At 42.1% G+C, this 18,831-nt stretch overlaps 1 protein-coding gene across 3 annotated transcripts in view; it reads left to right on the top strand.

Moving 5' to 3' along the window:
* Nucleotides 1–18,831, top strand: part of frrs1a (ferric-chelate reductase 1a) — a 43,200-nt gene that overhangs the window by 4,564 nt on the left and 19,805 nt on the right. For 2 of the 3 annotated variants that reach the window (XM_084368532.1, XM_084368530.1), the window contains exons 2-4: nt 11,277–11,481; nt 11,906–12,048; nt 12,182–12,276. In XM_084368532.1, the coding sequence (XP_084224658.1) occupies nt 11,277–11,481; nt 11,906–12,048; nt 12,182–12,276 (443 nt within the window). Of the gene's footprint in view, nt 1–5,751; nt 5,799–11,276; nt 11,482–11,905; nt 12,049–12,181; nt 12,277–18,831 lie in introns of those variants that run through there. The other variant, XM_084368531.1, reaches the window with a different exon arrangement.

The following is an 18,831-nucleotide window of genomic DNA, read 5'->3' as shown; positions in this document are numbered from 1 at the left end:
TAGAAAAGATGCTCTCCCTGCCAAACTGCTTATGATACTGACGAAGTTTATTCTGAAGTCTAATTTCTTTATGTTTGATAAAAAATATTTTTTGCAATCTCAAGGCACGAGTATGGGGTCACCTTTTGCCCCTAACTATGCAAAATTGTATATGGGATTGTGGGAAGAAAAGCATATATTTAATAACAATCCATTTTCTGGTAACATTTTGTTTTTTCGCAGATTTATTGATGACATTGTGATGGGATTTGTAGGCAGTGAAGATGACCTTAAGGCATTCAATGATTACATTAATGGAACATATTCTAACTTGAAATTCACTATGGAATATAGTCAAAAAGATTCATTTTTTAGATCTACTTATTTCTGTGAATGACAACAGGAGATTGGAGACATCTATCTATCGTAAAAACACCGATAGAAACACTGTTTTACATGCAACTAGTTTCCATCCTCACCACCTCATTAATAATATCCCATATGGGCAGTTCATCAGGTTGAGAAGAATATGCAGTAATGAAGAGGATTACCACATTACCACAAGGCTAAAGAAATGGCTGAATGGTTCAAACAAAGGGGATATGACAAATCTCTTATTGGCAGGGCTATTGAGAAGGCTAATAAGAGGGAGAGGGATGAATTAATAAATCCTCCACCTTCTCAGCATGAAAATATGAACAGAACCACCTATGTGTCAGAATATTCCACAGCTTCAAGGCAAGTCAAACAAATTATTAATAGACATTGGAAAGTACTAGAATGTGACCCGAGCCTAAACCATCCATCTGCCTCCAGACCTCGCTTTTGCTTCAAGAGAGGCAGAAATGTGAGAGACGCTGTTGTCAGTTCCATGTATAGTGAACCAACACAAACCAACTGGCTTTCTCAGCAAGTTTATGGGAATTATAGATGTGGAAAATGTGCACATTGTGCCAACACATTTGATACAAAAACATTTAATCATCCCCATTTGGGAAAGAAATACAATGTAAAAGAATTTATCAATTGTCTTTCCACTCATGTAATTTATGTGCTTATTTGCCCATGTGGCTTGATGTATGTTGGCCAAACAAAGCGTAATCTGAAGTTGAGGATTGCTGAGCATAAAGCGGCTATCAGAAACAATAATCTTGATTACGCCATCGCCAGACATTACATCGTCTCAAATATGTTTATTAATAGGAAACTGGTCACATAAAGAAATTGACAGTTAACAATTATGTTTCCATGTTTTTTACATAAGTAAAAAGTAATCCCTAACAAACCAGACTAATGACAAAAACTGTGTAACAAGTAACATCAACAAAGCAGATAAAACAAAACAGACAGAACAAAAAAAAAAAAAAAAAAAAAAAAGAAGGGCAGTACCGTGAGTACCCCCACCCCACCCCACCCCTCTCCCCTCACCCCCACCCCCTAGGAGAGCATCCAACTAGGGACTCAATCAGATTGTCTTTCGAGATGAGAGACCAAAGGTTGCCAGATTTTATCAAAGTCCCTCAACTTGTCTTTCAGAATAAATCGAATTCTCTCCAAATGTAAAGTGTCTGTCAAAACAGTCAACCATTGTTTAAATGAGGGGACCTCTTTCTTCTTCCAGTTGAGTAGGATCAGTTTTTTTGCTGTTATAAGGCCATATGCCAGAAGTTGTTGTTGTGCACAATTTAGCTTCCTTAGCCCCTCAGATGTTCCCAGAATTATTAAACTAAGATCTGGGTCTAATTGAATCCCCCAAATCATCGAAAAGAAATCAAATACTTCATGCCAATAATTTTGAAGTTTGGGGCAGAGAGCGAAACTATGAGATAGAGTACCCTCCATGGACTCACATTTCTCACACAAGGGAGAGACTTCAGGAAATATTCTATGCAGCTTTGTTTGGGAGTAATGAAGTCTGTGCAATATTTTAAATTGAATCAAACAGTGTCGGGCGTTTATAGAACATTCATGGATGTGCTCCAAACTCTCTTCCCACACATTGGGAGGAATCAGGGCTCCGAACTCTCTTTCCCATTCTTCTTTTATTCTATCCATCTTGGGAAGGTACATGTTTTGTAAAATCCCATATAGTTGTGAAATTATGTAGCGTGGATTAGGGAACAGATTAAATAAACTCTCTATCTTGTCTGGGTTTGCCTTCTCGAAATTAGGGAGGTGTGTTCTGACATAATTCCTAATCTGAAGATATCTGAAAAACTGATTCCTCTGTAAATTAAACCTTTCCTGGAGTTGTTGGAAAGAGGCAAAAGTCCCTTCTATGTATAGGTTACCAACAATACCAATCCCCAGTCGTTTCCAAGAGGAAAAGGCCTCATCCAGAGCTGAGGGAGTGAAAGAGGGGTTTGCAGTTATAGGTAGCAGAAATGAAACTGCCTTAAGTTTGAAATGGTTCCTTAGTTGTTTCCAAATCTTAATTAAAGCAAGAATTACAGGGTTATGTTTAAAACAAGATCTATTGACTGGAACGGGAGATAGTACAACAGCTCTAATAGAATAGGGTAGACAGTCTTCCCGTTCCATCTCTAACCCATCAAAGGTTATTGGGTTATCATCTAACCAATATACCATAGAGCGTATCCCAGTAGCCCAATAATATAAAATAAAATTAGGCAGCGCCAGCCCTCCATTAGTCTTGTGTTTACAAAGATGGTCCTTCTTTATTCTATGAGACTTGTAATTCCATACAAAGGGGAGAATGATTGAGTCCAATTTAGTGAAAAAAGATTTGGCAAGGTAAATAGGTAGATTATGAAAAAGATAAAGTAGCTGGGGGAGAAAAATCATCTTAATAGCATTCACTCTGCCCAGCAGAGAAATGGGGAGTGTTTTCCAAAATTGTATATTGTTTGCTAACTTATTTAACAGGGTGGGGAAATTGGCCTTGTAAAGATCGTTATACTTCTTGGTAACTACTATCCCCAAATAAGTTAAACTGTCTGACGCTATTCTGAGGGGAAACTGTTAGAGCCAATCTTGATCTATAATTTGTACTGGAAGCAACTCGCTTTTACCCCAGTTAATCTTGTACCCCGAGAAACTGCCAAAGAATTGAAATGTTTTCAAAATTGAGGGAATTGTAATCCTAGGCTGCGTGACAAATAACAAAATGTCGTCCGCGTACAATGATATCTTATTCTTGGTGTATTCTGTATTATAACCATGTACATCTGGATGCAAACGAATAGTCTCGGCCAGCGGTTCTATGGCTAACGCGAACAGTAGAGGGCTAAGTGGGCAGCCCTGCCTCGTGCCCCTACCCAGCCGGAAAGGATCAGAAAGAGTTTTATTGGTAAGTATTCTGGCCCGGGGGCTATTGTATAAAAGCTTAGTCCAGGACACAAAATCGCCAGACATTACAAAGATAAAAATCATAGTTCTGCAGCTTCCCTCAGATTTATTGGAATTGAAAGAGTGTTGCCTAATCCGAGGAGGAACATCATCAAACAGCTCCTGAGAAGGGAAGCGTTTTGGATTAATGAACTGTCACTGTTGAACCTTTTGGAATGAATGATTCACAGGATTTGAGTTGTTTTCTTTAACCTGTTTTTTCTTTTTCTCCCCGTAGGATACATAGGGAAAGCTTAGCCATCACCCTGCGTAGGGAAAGCTGTACTATCCTGCATAGGGAAAGTCAAGCCTGCACTATCACAGATTTCGTCACTCTCACAGTAGTGAGTAAGGGATAGATTTGTAGGATGTACAGTACAGACCAAAAGTTTGGACACACCTTCTCATTCAATGAGTTTCCTTTCTTTTCATGACTATTGACATTGTAGATTCACACTGAAGGCATCAAAACTATGAATTAACACATGTGGAAATATGTAAAAAGTGTAAAACAACTGAAAATACGCCTTATATTCTAGTTTCTTCAAAGTAGCCACCTTTTGCTCTGATTACTGCTTTGCACACACTCTGCATTCTCTTGATGAGCTTCAAGAGGTAGGAGAGGAGTCACCTGAAATGGTTTTCACTTCACAGGTGTGCCCTGTCAGGTTTAATAAGTGGGATTTCTTGCCTTATAAATGAGGTTGGGGCCATCAGTTGTGTTGTGCAGAAGTCAGGTGGATACACAGCTGATAGTCCTACTGAATAGACTGTTAGAATTTGTATTATGGCAAGAAAAAAGCAGCTAAGTAAAGAAAAACGAGTGGCCATCATTACTTTAAGAAATGAAGGTCAGTCAGTCCGAAAAATTGGGAAAACTTTGAAAGTGTCCCCAAGTGCAGTCGCAAAAACCATCAAGCGCTACAAAGAAACTGGCTCACATGAGGACCGCCCCAGGAAAGGAAGACCAAGAGTCACCTCTGCTGCGGAGGATAAGTTCATCCGAGTCACCAGCCTCAGAAATCGCAGGTTAACAGCAGCTCAGATTAGAGACCAGGTCAATGCCACACAGAGTTCTAGCAGCAGACACATCTCTAGAACAACTGTTAAGAGGAGACTGTGTGAATCAGGCCTTCATGGTAGAATAGCTGCTAGGAAACCACTGCTAAGGACAGGCAACAAGCAGAAGAGACTTGTTTGGGCTAAAGAACACAAGGAATGGACATTAGACCAGTGGAAATCTGTGCTTTGGTCTGATGAGTCCAAATTTGAGGTCTTTGGTTCCAACCACCGTGTCTTTGTGCGACGCAGAAAAGGTGAACGGATGGACTCTACATGCCTGGTTCCCACCGTGAAGCATGGAGGAGGAGGTGTGATGGTGTGGGGGTGCTTTGCTGGTGACACTGTTGGGGATTTATTCAAAATTGAAGGCATACTGAACCAGCATGGCTACCACAGCATCTTGCAGCGGCATGCTATTCCATCCGGTTTGCGTTTAGTTGGACCATCATTTATTTTTCAACAGGACAATGACCCCAAACACACCTCCAGGCTGTGTAAGGGCTATTTGACCAAGAAGGAGAGTGATGGGGTGCTGCGCCAGATGACCTGGCCTCCACAGTCACCGGACCTGAACCCAATCGAGATGGTTTGGGGTGAGCTGGACCGCAGAGTGAAGGCAAAAGGGCCAACAAGTGCTAAGCATCTCTGGGAACTACTTCAAGACTGTTGGAAGACCATTTCAGGTGACTACCTCTTGAAGCTCATCAAGAGAATGCCAAGAGTGTGCGAAGCAGTAATCAAAGCAAAAGGTGGCTACTTTGAAGAACCTAGAATATAAGACATATTTTCAGTTGTTTCACACTTTTTTGTTAAGTATATAATTCCAAATGTGTTAATTCATAGTTTTGATGCCTTCAGTGTGAATCTACAATGTCAATAGTCATGAAAAGAAAGGAAACTCATTGAATGAGAAGGTGTGTCCAAACTTTTGGTCTGTACTGTATATTATTCTTGTCATGTTATAATTTTTTTCTGCATAAAGGTATTTGTATTTCTCTATATAGGTACTGGCTGTGGTCTCAAGCTGGGATATAGTATTTTCTACTTTATTTCCTCGTTTTGTGTATTATTGTTTGCTCATATGTAAGTAGATTTTGCTATAATATTCATGCATTGAAATTTTGAAGTTTTTAACTTTGATGGTTGATACATATTTTTTAACTTCATGATTGATGTAATTGTATCGTTTTTGTATACTGTGATGTGTTTACTGTTTGAGTCTTGCTTAGAAATAAATGAAATTGGTCATGTGACCAGCAAGCATTTAAACACACCTGTGAATGCTCAGGTCAGATCTGAGGTGAACCTGATGACGCTGAACGTGAAACACATTGTTCCCTTTAATAAAGTACTATAGTAAAATCTATGTCAGTGTGCGGAGGATTTGTTTGTCAAGCTCAATTACTCAAGTAAGTACCTCAAAAGTGTACTTAAGTACAGTACTTGAGTAAATGTACATAGTTACATTTCATCACTGCCTAAATTCAGTGCACACTTCACCCATAGGGCATTTGTTGAACTGAATGTTTGTCTTTGATATGTTTGACCAAATGGTGGCAGCAGAGCCTGAAACATGTCGCTTGTTCTGATGCTCACACTAAAACATGTGGCTTGTTCTGATGTTACACTGAAACATGTGGCTTGTTCTGATGTTACACTGAAACATGTGGCTTGCTCTGATGTTTACGCTGAAAGATGTGGCTCCATATTGTTTTTTCACTTTAGACACTGTAAAGCAACACAGCCTTAGGTAGAGGTAGGTAGGTAGGCAGTGTCAGAGGCTACACTCGTCCACTGATGCCAACAGAACACAGGATGTGGTGTCCTGCACAGTCAGCACAAATCAAAGACAACATCCTTGAAACAAGGGTTTTATTAATGTCTTATCATACACTGTCCTTTCTTTAGGTCAACACAAACCACATCAGTGATCACAATGTGGTCTCAAACTGTTTTCCCAGTAAATGTGACTTCTCTGTTTAAAATGTTGTGTTTCCTTTATCATGTACACAACAGCTCCACAAAGTTCCTTACACTGGAACTTTTTAAAACAAACAAACAAACAAGAAAGAACAGTCAATTTACATACTTCAGATAAATCCTGCTCCTTCAGATGTACAGTATTATGTACAGTGTTCTCTTTCATAATATTTCGCTCGATGTCTCACTATGGGATGCACGCCTTGCTGCAGACCTCAGAAGCATTAATCTCATTACGCCAATCCTGATGGGCTGGTAAACGTGTCCGTCAGCCTCAGGTAGTCCCGTCTACCTTAAATAGCGCACGCGGATGGCACCACATCATTCAAACACCTCTTCTCACTCAGAGCATATCTCTCGTCCAGGGCTAGCTAGCTAAACTGTCCACAGACAGATCTTATTTAGCTTCTGTCGCCGGGCCCTACTAGCCTTGGATATTTTTTCTTTTTCTGCTTCATCACTCTGGCCTGGGCTGCGCAGCCTCTCGGGATGGAGATGAGAGTAGCACACCAGCTACTCCCCTCCCCAGCTCGGACATGCTCAACGTGTGCAAACGCACCGCTGCCCGGCTGGCCATCCCCTGGCCCGCTGTCATAGCTGAGACCACCAGATCCCGCCACGAGGGGAACAAATTGCCCTTGGCCAAGAGTGCGATGAAGCAACTTCTTCCCAGAGCTACTGGATGAGGTGGCACGCTCATGGAGAGACTGCCCTTACAGCAGCAGGAACACGATTCCCGGAGCCTCGTCCCTCGACTGTGAAGCGATGGGTCTGCTTCGCATGCCTCCAATACATGCCTCCCGCCAACTCGTTGCAGCCCCCGGCTGTCAGTGGTGTCCTCCCGGAGCCCCAGCCTGCCATCGAAGTCTGATCGTTTTCAGTCAGCTCTGACGCACGGAGAGTGCTGGTCACACTGGGGTGTGTCAGGGCACTGCGCCACTGGCGAGTCCCGTCCTTTCTGACACACGGGGTGGCCATGGGCTCCGTCCTGTCCAGGAAAGTGGTCACTACGGACGCCAGCCTGACGGGTCTGGGCGGAATTCACGAGTGAGGGGCCACTGGAGTGTGGACGTCCAGCGGTCTCACAAAAATTTTCTGGAACTGTCAGCAGTGTTCCTCTCCCTAAAAACATTTTCTTCTGTCTCTCATGGTTCATCATGTCCTGGTGAGGACGGACAATACCAACTAATAATATAATATCAACTGTCAGGGGGGGTTACGCTCCCGTTGGTTGTACATGCTGGCACGCAAACTGAGCTGCGGTCATCTCCTCTCCCTGAGAGCGACGCACATCCCGGGAGCCCTGAACACGGGCGTGGGCCTGTTGTCCAGGGGCACGCCAGTATACGGGGAGTGGACTCTACACCTAGAGATTGTGGAACAGATATGGGCCCATTACGGTTGGACCACGGTGGATCTGTTCGCATCGAGAGAAAACGTGCAGTGCGCGCTGTTTTACTCTCTGCGCAGCATGGATGCTCCCCTCGGCGTACACGCACTAGCGCACGCCTGGCCGAGCTTCTTTACGCGTTCCCTCCCCTGGCCTTGATACCCCCCACTCTGTCCAGAGTGAGGGAGCACGGCCAAGCACTGATTTTGGTAGCTCTGCATTGGCCTGCGATGCACTGGCTGGCGGAGATATATCGGTTGCTGTGCACTCCCACTGTGCAGGGACCTGCTATCGCAGGGGGGAGGGGTGGTCTTCCACCCGCACCCAGAACGCATGCCGCTGTGGGCTTGGCCCCTGAGTGGCTCAATCTGTCAGCTATGGGACTCTCACAGCATGTGATTTCCACTATAAAAGTGCTCGAGCCTCCTCCACTAGGTCTCTGTATGACTGTAAGTGGAGAGTGTTTGAGGGGTGGTGTCACAGAAACGGCCACATTCCCTTTCAGTGTCCAGTAGGGGTGATATTGTCATTCTTACAGAACCTGATTGACAAACGAAAAGCCTTCTCCACGGTTAAAGTGTACTTGGCAGTTATCACCGCCTGTCACGTGGGGTCTGGGGAGCAAACAGCGAAGCCAGCACCTGCTGGTTTGCTGTTTTATGAAGGGAGCATGCAGGCTTCTCCCCGTGTCCAGACCACTGGTACCACCATGGGATCTGGCTGTGGTTCTGGATGGGCTTAAAGGCCATCCCTTTGAGCCACTGGAGGGAACAGACTTGAAACATGTGTCTCCCAAGACAGTGTTGTTATTGGCTCTGGCTTCGGCTAAACGGGTTAGTGACATCCATGCGCTTTCGGTGCATCTGTCATGCGCTCAGCTCTTCCCGGGGGATGTGAGGATGATTTTGAAGCCCAACCCGGCTTTTGTGCCTAAGGTGGTAGGCTCATGTTCTCCTATTGACCTTGTGGCCTTTGCTGCTTCACCAGGAGAGCAGCGGTCGCATGCGTTGTGTCCAGTCCGTGTGGTGCGCACTTACATGGATAGGACAAAGGGCTTCAGGCTGTTTGTCTCCTGGGGTAATCCTCATAAGGGAAAACCTATCACAAAGCAGCGCCTATCCCACTGGGTGGTGGAGGCAATTGCTTTGGCCTACACAAGTCAGGGTTTGAAGTGAGTGAGAAGAGGTTCTTATCTTGAATTACGTGGTGCCGTCCGCATGCACTATTAAAGGTAGATGGGACTACCTGAGGCGGACGGACACGTTCACCAGCCAATCAGGATTGGCGTAATGAGATTAATGCTTCTGAGGTCTGCAGCGAGGCGTGCATCCCATAGTGAGACATCTCACTCATATTACTCAGAGAACCGGGGTTATCTAAATAACCCAAAGTTATGTACAGTATTATGTACAGTGTTATGTACAGTATTATGTACAGTGATATGTACAGTAATATGTACGGTAATATGTACAGTGTTATGTACAGTGTTATGTACAGTAATATGTACAGTGTTATTTACAGTATTATGTACAGTGTTATGTACAGTAATATGTACAGTGTTATGTACAGTAGTATGTACAGTAATATGTACAGTGTTATGTACAGTAATATGTAGTGTTATGTACAGTATTATGTACAGTGTTATGTGCAGTGTTATGTACAGTATTATGTACAGTAATATTTACAGTGTTATGTACAGTATTATGTACAGTAATATGTACAGTGTTATGAATGAAATAATGTATAATGAAAACACTCTGCCCCAGAGAGAGAAGTCCTATCAGGATGTTCCAAGAGTCCATCCATCAGATCCATCAGGTTGTAAAACTGCTGCAATACTGCCACGTGCAACACACACACACACACACACACACACACACACACACACAGACACACAGACACAGACACAGACACACACACACACACACACACACACACACACACACACAGACACAGACAGACACAGACACACACACACACATTGGACAAAGGACATTGGAACAGTTGAAGGGGCACTTCCTGATACATGTTTGATGGTGTATATAGTCATGCTTGGAAACTCTTTGGCAGAGTTAAAACAGCTTTTCCTTTGACCGCAGCAGAGAGGTGAGTCCACTTCATTTCAAGAGTCATCATTAAATATGTATTGCAGTGATTAGAATCTAAAGGAAACGTCTATTGACTGAAAACTGTGCAGGGTCACTGAGGCACAAGTGCTGAGAAGTGTTTCTGGATGTGTGTCAGAGGGGGTGAAGGGAGACACGGTTAGTGTGGTGTGCAGTGAGGTAGGAAGTGCTGGCTCAGTCTCTCTAGAATTATAAATAACATCGTATTCATTAATTTCCTCAAAATATTGTGGTTTTTATTTTTATATACTACAGGAGTGTAACCAAACACACACTGTATGTACGTGGTGAAGTATGTCTTGTGCAGCAGTATGCAGACTGAAGACTTCATGTGAAATACACACTCTGAGCCATGTAGATAACAGTGAGACACAGAAGACAGGCTGTAAATACTAGTGACAAGTGTGAGAGCTTTGTCAAGATAACGTCAAACTCACAGGGGGACTCAACCTCTTCTTCAGCCACCCATGTGCATTGTAGTGTGCTACACTAGAACATCATCTTGAGGGAACAGTTCGCCCATGAAAATTCAGTCTTTACCTATTCACCCTCATGCTGACAGCAAGTCAGGTGACTATTTTTACAGCATTGAGCATGCAGTGTCTCTACTGAGTGTTGAGGGTAATAACATCTTTTCAAATCAAAGATTATGCTGACGAGCTGTATGGACCCCTTTAATTTTATTTTGTTGGGTTGCTTTTTTGTTTGATTTTAGCTCCAGAAAAGTCTCATCCGACTTTCCATCAGCATTGGGGATAAAGACATAATGACTGAATTTTAATTTTTGGGTGAACTTATCCTTTAATTTATCTAATTTTACTGTGTTCTTGTTAATAAGCTGTTTTCTAACTAACTCCTGATTTGCAGCCGTTTTGGCAGCAGCAGTTTGTGACAGCAGGTCAGGTGATGTTTGTTGTGGCCATGAGAAGTCTCCCATGTCTGCTACTTCAGTTGAAGGCACGATGACGTGAGCTATTTTCCTCAGCTGGCTGCTCACACTAACATGACATGATGCCGACCTCATCTGTCAGGATGCCTGTGTTGACCTAAAAATGTGGACAGTTTTCAGCAGTATTGTCACACAGGCGTTTTGGTTGAGTCTTCAGGAAGACCTTTCCCCAGTTGCTGACACAGGATACACTCTTTGGATGCTGCTAGTTTCAGTGTCTTTTTCCCTTCTCTAGAGAGTCGGCTAAGCCCAGCCCACACCTTTTGTTCAGCCTATTGTTTCCTGTGAACCTGTAATCCTGGACAGAAACTCACCGGGGTCAGAGAGAATTCTATAGCATTGTTGTGAACTTCTGTCTCCACAGCGCAGTGAATAAAACTCATCCGAACCAGCCACAGAACTGGACCTGAAACATTTATTTTCTTCCACCTCTCTGCTGCAGATGTCTCCTGTGGATGTGTGTTGTCTTCTCTTTATCTCTGTCTTGGTGTGTTGCTGGGTGCCGTCAGGCTGCTATGCCAACGGCAAGGTCACCAAAGTCTGTGGCAGCATGGAGCCCCACCATCGTGGCTCTGGAGAGACCACTCCGAGCCCTTACAGCTTGGAAACCAACACCACCACCTTCAGTCCCACAGATCGGATCGAAGGTAACCACTCTGAGAAGTGATTCATCAAGATTTGTTGAAATTTTCAAAGCCAATTCTTCCAATACCGGCATATCAGTGAAACACGGTGCTGTGATAAAAGCCCCTAATGTTAAAGATATAATGTGCACATTTTTATCCAACTGTTAAAGAAATCCATCCTAAAATAGAATCCATACATTCAGTATAATCAAAGTCACTTTCTATCAGCAACAACAGTTTACTGTAAGACGTGAGCAACATCATCTGCATTTGTTATAAATAGGAATTAAATGTGAATAACAATTTGAACAAACTAACCAATCAACCAAAGACATCTGAGACTGTTGGAGATTAAACGTGGTCACAAAAACAGGTCTCTGTCCACAAGCTCAGTCGGTAAATCATTTACAGCCAACATGAATGTGTTTTCCTCTTCTTTTACCAGTCATCCTATCGGGAACATCATATTTTGAGGGCTTCCTGCTTAAGGCCAGAGATGCAGGCAATCAGAGCTCAGAGTCTGCTGTTGGCACCTTCACCCTGACCGATCTGCAGGGGACTCAGCTGCTCACCTGTAATAAGCACCAGGTGTTCACACACACACACACACAAACGTTCACTACAACACAAACATACATCGTTAGTAGTAGTGAGAAAGTACCATGATGTTTGGTTGTGGCGTGTGTGTGTGTATTGTGTGTGTGTGTGTGTGTGTCTCCAGGGTTCTGCAGTGAGCCATACAAGTGATGTAAGACAGACGGAGGTTGTTGTCGTCTGGACTGCTCCTACAGATTCTCCCTCACAGGTTCAGTTTTTGTGAGTTTGTCTTTCTACATTTTAAGCTGACATGTTACCTATTTATACACTTATTATTAAGTAGAGCAGATGGTCTCAGAGCAACATTAATTCTGATGTTCCAGAGACAACACCAACAGTACCACAAAGCTATGACATCACAACAGCGTGATTGGTCAGTTGGTCATTGGTCAGTTGCAACGATGGTCCTGGAACAACATTAATTATGCTCTTCTGATTTAGCTGACGTAGCCTGTTATAAAGTTTAAACCCCCTCACTGGGCACCTTTCCTCCCTTCTGCCGCTATCACAACAACAACCAGCTCCAAGCTAACTACCTACACACACTGGAACTGGCAGCTTTCTCTGACACTAACCTGGTCGCTAACAGCTCCAACTTAAACAAGCTAGCAGCTGTCAACCTTTTCTTTTGTGGGGATTTAGTCATGTTAATGCCAAGGCTTACCTCCCAACATGCAAACCAAGTTTCGCCTGACACCATTTTGCAGGGACACCGTAGCCCCATTCACATTGCCCTTTCAGTGCAGGAATCCTGCACCGATTCTCCGCATTGTCCTCTGTGTGAAAGTTTCAGATGTGATTGTGAATGGTTTGAAGACATGCAAACGAGCCAAAGCGTGTTTTCCCCATTCACCAGAAAGAGAACTGGTGCAGCTAGACCTTTCTCCAGGGCTGACACAGTGCTGTGGACACTATAATGTTTAGGGGTGTCACGATTCTCCAAATCCTCGATTGATTACATTTTCAATTCTAAGGTCACGGTTCGATTCAATTCTCGATTTTAACATTTATTTTTTTTAAAGCACAGGTTGCTATGCCATTTTTAGACTAGACTTTTATGCAATATAATATCTGACCTTTGTTAGCAATGTACCACACTACATTGTAAAATTTAAAACATTTCTTAACAACATAATCTCTTTGACTTCGATGCTCAAGACCATGACGTAATTTCGATCGATTTCGATAAAAAACCGAAATCGTGACTACCCTAATAATGTTATGGGAACAACACAAACACAGTGATATCACACACCCTGTTAATATGTACTATTTCTGTGCTTCCATTTTTTGTCTGGTTGGAACTGAACAAATCACACAGTTGGTTTGGATCAGTTACTCGTGGGTATATATGTATCTCTCATGAACTGATTTAATGAAAAGTTTACACAGCAGTGTAACGTGAGGGTTCGGTGTGTGGTAGTTTTCTCACTCTTAATGATAAGAAAAAGCAGGATGGAGACGGATAATTTCCTCATACAGCACTTTTTATTTTTCGTTCCGCGCTTCACTTTACAACAACAACAACACTTCCTTGTTCTCCCTCTCATGTGACTGAACCAACCAATCAGAAGCTAGAAGGACCTAACTGAGGTAAATGTACGGTAACACAAGAGGTACATTAAACACTGCACTAGTGAAAAGATTTCAACATGAACATATGTAAATAATAACTAACACATTCTTTTAATAAATTAACTCAAGGATGAATTAAATATCTCCGCTCCCCGACATGTAAAATCGTGAATTATTTCAAAATAGAGGCTCGCATTTGATTAAGATTTACCTCCGCCTTTAAGAGAATAGGGTTGGTGTTGTTTTATTGAAACGAAACAACAGAAAATAGGCAAAATGTCGTCGTCGAAGTATTTTAAGGGCATAGACCGCAGGGCGACCCGGCTAAGCCCCCAGCATGAGGAAGGCACGGCAGGTGACCCATCTCCCTCCCTCGACAGTTTGTTCACAGAAATTACTAAAATGAGCACAACACTGTCGAGCGTCGCGACGGATGTCTCGACAATTAAGGAGACGACTACTGAGTTGAAAACAACAGTGCAGGCTATGCAGGAGAGATTGTCGGAAGCCGAGACACGCATCGTGCGCCTGGAGGAAGCTACAGAGCAGGCCATCACTGATGAGGACAAGAAAAGTAAGCTAATGGAGGTGATGTGGGTGCGCATTCAAGCTATGGAAAATCACAGCAAAAGGAACAACGTGAGGCTGGTAGGTCTGAAGGAGACATTTGGGACCAATGGGACATTGTTGAGCTGTGTTCAAAAAAATTTAGAAGAGGGACTGGGGATTCGGGCTGACGCTGCTGAGTTTGAAATTGAGCGAGCACATCGCCTGCTAGCACCTAGGCCGGACCCAGAGCGACCGCCGAGACCGGTGCTCATCAGGTTCCTGAGACAGTCTGCGAGAGATAAAGTGATAAGTGCGGCAAAAGAAAAACGTGGCTTCGTATGGGAAGGATGTCGACTTTTTTTCCTTGTTGGACATTTAAAGCCGCACACATGACAGCTTCAGGACTGTCAGACGTTGTCTGGCTTGAATTTTGGTTTCCTTTTCTTTTTTCCTGTTTTGTATTGGAAATGTTCTTTTTCCAGCTTATGTGTTCATGTTTTGTAAAGTACAGGGCTTCTAAGAAGGATATCAGTCGGTGTAGACATCTTGATCATACACAGTGTTGTAGACATGACTATGGAAAGATATCTGAACAATTATGACAAGGAGAAGTATTAAGTATATGTCTTGGAATATTAATGGGAGTGGTAATCCAGTCAAAAGGCGTAAAGTTCTATCATATTTGAAGACTAATAAGGCAGACATAGTTTTCATACAGGAAACCCACCTAAATGAGGGGGAAGCAGAAAAATTTAAAACAGGTTGTGTCAGACATATTTTTTATAGCTCACTTTCAAGTTCACGCAATGGGGTAATGATTTTGGTCAATAGAAACATACATTTTGTGTTGCTTAAAGAGGTTAAAGACAGAGGGACGAATGATATGTGTGCAAGCAATAATAGAAGGTATACAGGTGATACTGTGCAACATTTATGCACCAAATAAAGGGGACCCACACTTTTTTCACGAGGTGAATAAGGTTCTAGGAGAAATGGATGGGCAAATAATACTGGCAAGCGACTTTAATCAAGTGATGGACCCTATCTTAGATAAAAGTCGGCTTAAGGGTCCACTGATGACAAAAGATAGGGAAGCAATACACATGTTAAAAGAGGATATGGCGCTTGTAGATGTCTGGAGACTTACTAATCCTCGGGAGAGGGAATATACTTTTTTTTCTCATTGCCATAGATCACACTCTAGAATTGATATGTTTTTAATTGCAAGCCCTTTAATTAATAGTGTAAGTAGTTGTAATATACGATCTATTGCCATTACAGACCATGCAGCGGTGTATGATTGCAGGACTGGATATGGGTAAGAACACCAGATGGAGAATGAATACCTCCTTATTACAGGATAAAGGCTTTAGGACATTGCTAGGTGAAGATTTGAAATCTTTCTTTGAGCTAAACATAGGCAGTACAGAGAATATTGCAACAGTATGGGAAACCTCAAAAGCCTATATGAGAGGGAAACTAATAGCCCACTCAGCTCTGAAGAAAAAAGAAAGTCTAAATAAGATTAGAAAATTGGAAGGTGAAATTAAATTAAAAGAAAATGATTTGGCACAAACATTTTCAGCATCTAAATATCAGGAAATTTGTAAGCTTAAGTTTCAGCTGCACGAAATCTACAATAAAAAAGTAGAATACTCCTTATATAGATTAAAAACTAATCTCTATGAGGGTGGGGAGAAAACGGGTAAGATATTAGCCAGACAAGTGAAAGGAAAAGACTCCACAAGTATAATTTCAGCGATTAAACAAGGGGATAAATTGGTAACCTCAGCAACAGACATAAACAAGACATTTCAACACTATTATGAGAAACTCTTATATACATCAACAGTATCCTGTGATGATAACCAAAGGGAGCAGGAACTGTTTTTCTCCAATATTGATATGCCCAAACTTGACATAGATCAAGCAGAGAAGTTAGAGTCTCCTATAACTGAAGGAGAAATAAGGAAAGCGGTATCATTGATGAATACTGGGAAATCTCCAGGTAATGATGGATTTCCTGCAGAGTATTATAAAGAATACATAGACATCCTGGCCCCAGTGCTGGTTAAGGTATATCAGGAGGCTTTTGAGAAAGGCCATGTACCACCAACATTTAATGAAGCTCTAATATCCCTGATCCCGAAAAAAGGTGGAGACATAACAGACCCAGCTAATTTTAGACCAATAAGCTTGCTTAATGTGGACTCTAAAATATTGACCAAAGTGTTGGCTCTACGTCTTCAACAAGTTTTGCCCGTCATTATACATGGAAACCAAGCTGGCTTCATGAAGAATAGATCTTCCACAGATAACATGAGGAAATTAATACATTTGATGTGGCTTGCCCATTCTAAAAATGTCCCTATAGCCGCCATCTCTTTAGACGCCGAGAAGGCTTTTGACAAGGTAGAATGGGGCTTTCTTTTTTCTGCTCTGTCACATTTTGGATTTGGTCCCTGTTTTTCTCAATGGGTAAAGATATTATATAAAGAACCAAAGGCAGCAGTAATAACTAATGGAGTAATATCGCCCTTTTTTCGCCTTTCCAGAGGAACCCGTCAAGGGTGCTCCTTAAGCCCCCTATTGTTCATAATTTTTTTAGAAACTCTGGCTGTTGGTATTAGGAAGAATACAGGTATCAAGGGAATTGAGTGTGGTGGCCAACAACACAAACTGTTGTTATTTGCAGATGATATCCTAGCTGTGGTGACAGACCCTGAGACATCCCTGTCATGCTTGATGGAAACTGTTTAGTCCTTCTCTTAACTGTCGGGTTATACAGTTAATTGGAATAAATCTGAGGCAATGCCATTGACTCCATTATGTCTCCCTTATATGGTGGAAAAATTTAAGTGGGTACCTAAAGGCATCAAGTATCTCGGGATTAAACTCAGTCAAGATCTGGGAGAGCTGCCTTGGTTAAACTTTAACCCTTTATTACAAAAAATTAAAACAAATCTGGAGAAATGGGTAAAGATTAAACTTACGCTGTGGGGAAAAATTAATATTATCAAAATGATAGTAGCTCCTCAATTCAATTATTTAGTAATGATGTTGCCTATCACAATACCACCTGCTATTTTTAAGAAATATGATGATGTGGTCAGACAGTTTTTATGGGAAGGGAAAAAAGCTTGGATTAAACTAAGTAAACTTTGTACTCCTAGGGAAAAAGGGGGATTGGGTTTACCAGACCCGAGGTTATATGCCATATCTTTTGAAATGGCTAAATTGGCCAAATATTGGAAACCGACAGATAACAGACTAGACTGGATGGATATTGAGTGAGTTATGTTCACCATTCAGTGTAAAGGAGATACTATCTCAGCGCAGGGACATAAAAAGTCCAGTGCTAGTCCACTCTAGGGAAGTATGGGCCAGGGCACATGGAATGTATAAGGTTTCACAACATGTACAGTCATACGCTTCACTATGGTTTAATCCTGCTATTCATGTTGGTAAAGTGTCGGTGTACTGGAAGCAGTGGCATTCAAGAGGTATATGTACAATAGGAGATCTATACAAAAATGGACAATTTATGTCTTATGAGGAATTAATTAGTCATTTTAAACTTGAAGGGAAACAACATTTTTGGAAATATTTACAAATCAGGGATTGTGTAAAATCTCAAATTAGTAACTCCTCAGAGAATTCTATTATGGACTATATGAATATGCCACTGGAACGCTGTACAGCTTCACAATTTTATAAATCAACAAATTTTTCAGTAAGTGAGGAGTGCACTAGTGTGAAGTTGCTATGGCAGAGGGACTTGAGGACAAATATTGCTCAGGAGAAATGGCTGGACATGTTGGCAGGCTGTGGGAAATATGTAAAAGAGGCGCGAGGGAAGTTCACACAGTACAAGATTATGCACAGATATTATCACACTCCTGTGAGACTACATAGAATGAAATTGTTGAATGACAGTAAGTGTTGGAAATGTAAAACAGGACTGGGAACTTTTTTGCACTGTATATGGGAATGTACATTAGTGGCTCCATTCTGGGTAGAAGTTGTGGACTTCCTGAGTGAATGGTGTGGTTCAGCAGTCCCCTTGACTCCTGTTATGTGTCTTCTAGGGGACAGGTCTCAGTTACCAAATATATCTAAAGGAACATTTTCTGTTATCATGGTGGGCCTGATTACAGCTTCCAGAGTGACTCTAAGACATTGGAAGACGGCCATGTCTCCTACTCTGAGGGAGTGGCTGGGTGCAATGGTGGAGACAGCATCCTATGAAGCTATGCTCTGTAGATTGAAAGGCAAAGAGGAAGATGGGATGAGCTCTTGGGAACTTTTTTGGAGTTACACAAAACAGACCGGAGACTAAATGCAGCACCTTGTATCATCTATTTGGTGGACTCGGTTTCTTCTCATGTAGATTCCTTATGTGTCATGTTTGTTTGGATTTCATAATCTCTCCTTTTTGTATGTGAGAAGATGTCAGCACCAAAACACACAAAAGAAAACATGTATATCTTGAACCTGTACTTATTTGTTTGTATGTTTGTATGTTTCTTAAAAGTTCAATAAAAATTTAAATGAAAAAAAAAAGAAAAAAGGATGAATTAAATATAACTTAACTTCTAAACTTTACATTTCCTCCCTCTCCCACAAAAGAAACGTCCTCGTTTCAGACAT

Source organism: Pagrus pagrus (genome assembly GCF_965226575.1).
Source record: "Pagrus pagrus genome assembly, chromosome: 12".
Classification (NCBI taxonomy): Eukaryota; Metazoa; Chordata; class Actinopteri; order Spariformes; family Sparidae; genus Pagrus; species Pagrus pagrus.
Note: the sequence above shows the minus strand (reverse complement) of the source record. Positions and strands in the feature narration are given on the sequence as shown.